Source organism: Plasmodium gaboni, chromosome 12, assembly GCF_001602025.1.
Source record: "Plasmodium gaboni strain SY75 chromosome 12, whole genome shotgun sequence".
Lineage (NCBI taxonomy): Eukaryota > Apicomplexa > Aconoidasida > Haemosporida > Plasmodiidae > Plasmodium > Plasmodium gaboni.
The window spans coordinates 704,469-711,138 of NC_031492.1; the positions used below are offsets into that span (position 1 = coordinate 704,469).

Below are 6,670 nucleotides of genomic sequence, written 5' to 3' on the forward strand. Positions count from 1 at the left end.
TTTCTTACAAGTTTAAAGTAAAAATAGGTTAATCCTTCTTCGTCAATATCAACTTTTTCCAAAGATTCCCTTTTATGTGATACTATAATAAAAGGCATGAATAAATTATTTATATTATTCAACAGTCATGTTTAATACAAAATAATCCATTTAAAAACAAAATAAAATTAATAACATTATAATATATATATAATATATCTTTTCATGCATATTTATTACCTTCGTTAAATAATCGCTCAGCATCTTTAACATCCAGGGCCATCTTATTTTTATTCTTTCCATTTTTCTTTAATAAATAAAATGTGGTCAAAAAATGAGCACAAAGCCTTTTGTTCATCACATACTCTGCAATACTATAATAATAAAAAAAAAAAAAAAAAAAAAAATACAAAAGAATTATTAAAATAATGATGTAAAGCTAAACGTATATTCAAACGTGTCATGTAATGGATAATAGATAACTCTTGTATATATGGTCATATCACATGAAGAGGCATAACATATAAATATAAATAAATAAATATATATATATATATATATTAATAACATTTTTGTATTCCATATATTTCTAACCCCCCACAGTAAGTACTATATATTGAAAAAATTTTGATCAATTCTGCTTCTTGTTCCCCTGATAATATTAGTAGTCCTGAATTATAAATTTCCCATAAAAAAAAAAAAAAAAATTATATGGATAAATATCAATATTATACACAAAATGAATATAACGATATATGTAAAGGAAATTTCATTATATGGTATTTAATAAGATAAATATAGACGTGCACATGTATTACTTCAAATTATTATAAAAATGATAACATATATATATATATAAAATGTCTACTAAATTTAATAGTAAAAAATATTATAAATTATTATATGTACATATAATATATATATATATATATATATTTTTACTTTTTAATTTAAGCACAGTTGATTCTTTTTGTTCTAATTTATTCGTATTCAATTCATCATTGTTTTTAATTTCCTTATCATCCATTTTATTTTTTTCTTGTTTTTTAATTAGATCATTTTTTTCATTTTGTAATTTTTTTATTTCTTTTTGTAATTCATTAATTTTTTCTCTTTCTATTTCTATTTGTTCTAAATTTTTTTTGTAAATGTTTTCGATTTCCATATTTTTGTCTTCAATAATTTTTAATGCATTACTAATTTCTTCTTTCAATTTATTAGTTATATCATCAGTATTAATAGAATTCATTTTATTTATATATTCTTCAGAAGAAACATGTGATTTTAAAATATTAGCATTGTAATTATTACCATCATTAAAAGTATTATTATGATCATCATTATGATCATTATATATAATATTATCTTTTAATGTGTCTAAATCCTTTTTAATATCTTCCTTTTTATCATAATAATTTACATCATCCATTTCAGTCATAGTACCTCTATCTTTTACCTCGACAAATGTACCACAACATTTATCTCTCATATCACAAACGGCATTAGTTCCTTTACATTCTTTTTTCACATATGTTTGAATACCAACACTATACCTCTCCTTGGTTACTTTTTCATTCACAATTTTTTGGCATGTCAAGTGTTTTATTAGCACATTAAACTGTTGAAGGTTTGTAAAAAGGAATAAATAATTAAATGTGAAATAAAAACATATATATATATATATATATATATATATATTATGCTGTACCCATATATTTTAACATGATATATAAAAATGTATTAATATATATATGCGTATATTATTACTTTTTCTTGTTCTGTCATAATTAATTTACGAAATAGAAATGCACTTAATCTTTGTAGCACTTGAAAAAAATGCTTATACTCTATATCAAAAAAGGAAATACATATATACATATATACATATATTATATGCTACACTTAATATAATTCTTCAATGCTATTATTTAAAGTATGCATTAGTATATATTTTAGTTTTTGCAAAAAATGCAAACATGTGAAATAATATATTTAATTAAAAATAATACATATACATATATATATATATACGAATAAATAATTACCTATATATCCAACTTTTAATGATTTCGATAACCGGAATATATAACATAAGATGTCTTTGTATTTATACTTAGGCAGCAAATTATAATCATAGCACTAAAGGGAAAAACATAAATATAAATAAATAATTAAAATATATATATATGTATACAACTTTTTAAATATTTTTAAATTTTAGTTTTTCATAATCCCATATTAATATATACATATATATATATATATGTTCCTTTTTTGTGTTTACCATTTTAACAAATTCGTTAACGTTCATATTTCCATTTGTTGAATATCTTTGGAATATTCTTTCCAAATTTTTATTTAATTCATAACTTATATACACAGCTGTCCCATCATTCTCAGGTACTAAATATGCTTGTTCTGAAATATATTTTTGATCATTTATTTTTCTTATGGTTTTAAATTTAACTCGTGGGCTAATAGGGTCACCTTCATTTATACAAGCCATATTTTTTTATAAATTTTCAATATATGATCATTTTAATACTATCATATTTGTTTAAAAAAAACATAAATTTTAAAATAATACTAGTAAAGAATATATGCATATATATATATATATATACTCATATAAGTTTACTATTTAAAAAAAAAAAATACAGGAGTCTACAAAACAATAAACAAATACAAGCAAATTTTTTCTTAACAACAAAATATTTTATGACATGTCACAATAAAAATAATTAAAAATAAACAATAACACAAGATAAATAAAAATAAAAGTAACAAAAAATACAAACAAATTCATACAAATAGATATATTAAAATACATGCATATTATTAAAAAATATATCTTTTAAAAATATATAATAATGTATATATATAGGTTTTTTGAATAATTAAAAAAAAAAAAAAAAATTAAAAGAATAACATTTTTATAAGGTGTATATGTAAATATTATATATACAAATATATTTTCCATTCATAAAAAAAAATATAAACATAAAATAACATTTTGAAGATACATTGGTCTAACAAAATAAATTTAGGGTGTAAATAATTCCATAAAGCTATTTAAAAATATATGTAAAGTGTAAGTTATTATATATATATATATATATATATATATTTATTTATTTATTTATTTATTTATTTATTTATTAATTTTGTATTTTCCTTGTTGAAATATGGTCATACATATAATACAAAATGTACGCACCATATTGCACTTGATAACAAAAACATCTTATAATTTTCATATTATGTTCTTTTTTTTTTTTTTTTTTTTTTTTTGGTTATTCTTAAATTAAAAATTACATAATTTAAAATATCTCTTGTAGGATGTTGTATTTTTAATAAATATACTTTTAAATGAACCTGTTCCTTTTAACTTTAATTATTATGATAACATATTTGTTGTTTTTTAAAGTTAGATATACATGTGAATACTCTATTATATTGTTTGTATTTCTTAAAACAAAAACTTTTCTTTGATTTTTCAAGAACAGAATAATAAATAAAAGATCTAATAATTCATAAAGCCTAACAACATAGAAAAATTCTATATTTTTATATACTAAATGATCTTTTATTTTTCTTCCTCATCTCTTAAACCTAATTATATTATAAATATATATTTATATATGAAATATATAAAATATATATGATTTCATATAATATTAACAAAAAAGTATTTGAGATATAATATTTTTAAGGTATCCCTTATTAATTTTATTTTTTTACCACATAATTGCACACACATAAAGAAAAAAAAAATAAATAATATATCAATAATAATAATAATAATAAATAATTAAACATAAAAGATCTAATATGGTTTAATAACTTTTAAAATAATTAACAAAAATGAATTCTATTTTTTTTTTTTTTTTAATGAAAGATGAATAAAATCCTCTTTTGTAATTTTTTTCTTTTTTATTCTTTTTGTTCTTTTATTCTATTTTTTTTTTTTTTTGCACACAATGTGTAGGACAGGCCTATAATACTTCAAAAAAGAAAAAATATATATATATATATTAAAATATATATACTATTCAAATTCAAGTACCAATTTATAAAGGAAAAAAAAAAAAAAAAGACTTATAGAAAAAATGAAGTATAAACTAAATAAATTTATTATTAGCATTAAATAATATAAAATATATATATATATTTATAATCTTTTATAAAACTCATAAACCTCATATTTGTTTTTGCACATTTGCTACTAAAGAAAAAAAAAAAAAAAAAATTAATATATATATATATATATTTTTATTTAAAGGTCTTATATTTTTAAAAGATTTAATTTTTCCTTCAATTACCAGTAAATTTTATTTTTATAGGATATATTATTATAGAAAAATAATATTTATTATAATATATGTTTTATAATCTTATAGGGCTTATAATTAAAAAAAAAAAAAAAAAACATTCGCTTTTTTTTTTTTTTTTTTTTTGTATTTTTTCTATACTATACATTTGAATATGTATTTTTAATATATACATTTATGTGTTAAAGATATTATATTAACATCCTCTATTTTTTTTTTTTTTTTTTTTATTTTCTTTGTTAATGTAAGTTATAATATATAAAAACATTTGTATGTTTACAACTTATATATTATTTTTTGTTCTCATATGAATTATAAAAAAAAAAAAAAAAAAACTTTATATTTAATAATTGAAAACATATAAATATAAACGTGTATACATTTTGTTCCATTTAATTTTATTATTATTTTTTTTTTTAATTGTATATTAAAAAAAATCCTTCTTTTCCAATTGTCATATACATACAATATAATTTTATGATGTCTTATCAAGACGTTCAGGAAAAAAATAATGAAGATATGAATTATGATGAAATAGCTAGCAGTATGCTAGAGAAGATGGACAAACATATAAATGGAGAAAAGGAACCAACTATACAATATGAAAATTTAAATGTACAGGAACAAGAAGGAGCACATGCTTATTACTCAAATCAAGATATATATAACATAAATAGTGATATGTCGTTTTTGAAAAATGCCAAAGAAATAAATTCATCAAATATATTAGATCATCGAACAACAACAAATGATGTAGGATATCCTCGTAGTGTTATGACAGCATTAGGACCTTTACCCTTACCAGAAGAGTTTAAAAAGAATATACCAGAAAAATTTGTTGCTAAACCTATAATTGAAGAGAGGGAAATATATGTATCTAAGAAAGAACGAAAACAAAGAGAAATTGAAATACCACATGTCAAATATGAACATACTTTTGAAAATGTAAAAAAGCAATTAAAGGTTAATAAGTTAGTACCTAATGTTACACAAGTAATAAAAGAAGTACCAAAAGAAATATTAAAACCAGTTATAGAAGAAAAAATTATTGAAGTACCTCAAGGAGTAAAATATGTAGAAGTTCCCGTAGAAGTACCATGTTTATATCCACCTAAAATAATGCCCAAAGTTGTAACTCAATATGTAGAACGAATAGTTGAAACTATCAAACCAGTTGTACAAGAAAAAATTATTGAAGTACCTCAAACGGTAATTAAACAAGTGCCCAAAATTAAAACAGTCGAAGTTCCATATTATGTTCCAAGATATGTTGAAAAAATCATAGAAGTACCTTTTAAACCTAATGGAGAAATGCCCAAAATAGCTACGCACATGCCTTTTTCAATATCAGACTCCTTACCCCCCCTAAAACCGACCCACATCTTAAGCGCACAGAATGAAAAAAATATGACTACATATAATAACAATATGAACAGTAATAATATGAATAATAATATGAATACATTCCAAACAACAAATTGCATGATGCCCTTAATGAATTGTTTTCAACAAAATCCGGATCCAGATACATTAAAAAACACTGAAAATGGTATACCTAATATGAATATGTCACCAACTATTTTAAGACCTATTAATTCTAGAGATACACCAAATAACAATATGAACCATCAAGAACATATTAAAAATAATATATCACCATATCCAAACAATTTTTTAAATTCTAATTTTACAAATTATAACATACCCCAAAATTTATATAGTCAAATAGAAAATTTACCACAGGCACATAATTTACCAGATGGGTTCCAATGGAAATATCCTGATGGAGTACCAAATAGTCCCTTATGTAATACTAGAAATATGCCATCTCTTGTTGTTACTTGTCCTCCACAAATTGGTCGCGTTACCTGCACAAGAAAGGATATCCAACCAGATATTCTTACCAAAACAGGGGTCTATGAATTTGATGGATTTAAAAAAAAAGGTACATCTCAATCTCTTTTTCCTCCATTAGCTCATCATAATAGAGTCCCTTTTCTTCCAGCTCCAGCTGCTCCTGGAACTCCTGATGTGGAAAACATTGAAAAAAATATGTAACATTTTATACGGTAAAATGTATAAGATTATGAAGATAATTTTCTCATATACTTTTATCATCTTGTAATTTATTATATCTGATGTTATACTGCTATTATCCTTTTTGTTATATCTGTAAGAGATTACGATGCACACTTTGCATTTAAAATAAAATAACAATTTTATATATTTTAAAAAAATAATAATATTCATTAATGTCAGTTATGGTTGTTAAAAAAAAAAAAAAAAAAAAAAAAAAAAAAATTATATAGAGAGAGTGTTATCATAATTATTTAACAATTGTTTTTTTTTTTTTTTTTTTT

At 20.7% G+C, this 6,670-nt stretch overlaps 2 protein-coding genes across 2 annotated transcripts in view; one reads left to right on the plus strand and one right to left on the minus strand.

Annotated features, from left to right (window-relative positions):
* The window catches only part of PGSY75_1221300 (hypothetical protein), a gene marked incomplete at both ends in the record, with an annotated part of 3,551 nt that extends 1,066 nt beyond the window's left edge, over window positions 1–2,485 (minus strand). Inside the window, 7 exons of the mRNA XM_018786791.1 lie at window positions 9–82; window positions 220–353; window positions 574–649; window positions 922–1,597; window positions 1,747–1,826; window positions 2,025–2,118; window positions 2,264–2,485. Of these exons, the coding sequence (XP_018640656.1) occupies window positions 9–82; window positions 220–353; window positions 574–649; window positions 922–1,597; window positions 1,747–1,826; window positions 2,025–2,118; window positions 2,264–2,485 (1,356 nt within the window). The remainder of the gene's footprint in view (window positions 1–8; window positions 83–219; window positions 354–573; window positions 650–921; window positions 1,598–1,746; window positions 1,827–2,024; window positions 2,119–2,263) is intronic.
* Window positions 2,486–4,790: 2,305 nt separating this feature from the next.
* On the plus strand, window positions 4,791–6,368 carry PGSY75_1221400 (putative inner membrane complex protein 1h; the record flags this gene model as incomplete). The annotated part of the gene is made up of 1 exon (XM_018786792.1): window positions 4,791–6,368. One exon carries the CDS (start codon window positions 4,791–4,793, stop codon window positions 6,366–6,368), a length of 1,578 nt encoding a protein of 525 aa, XP_018640657.1.
* Window positions 6,369–6,670: the final 302 nt, after the last annotated feature.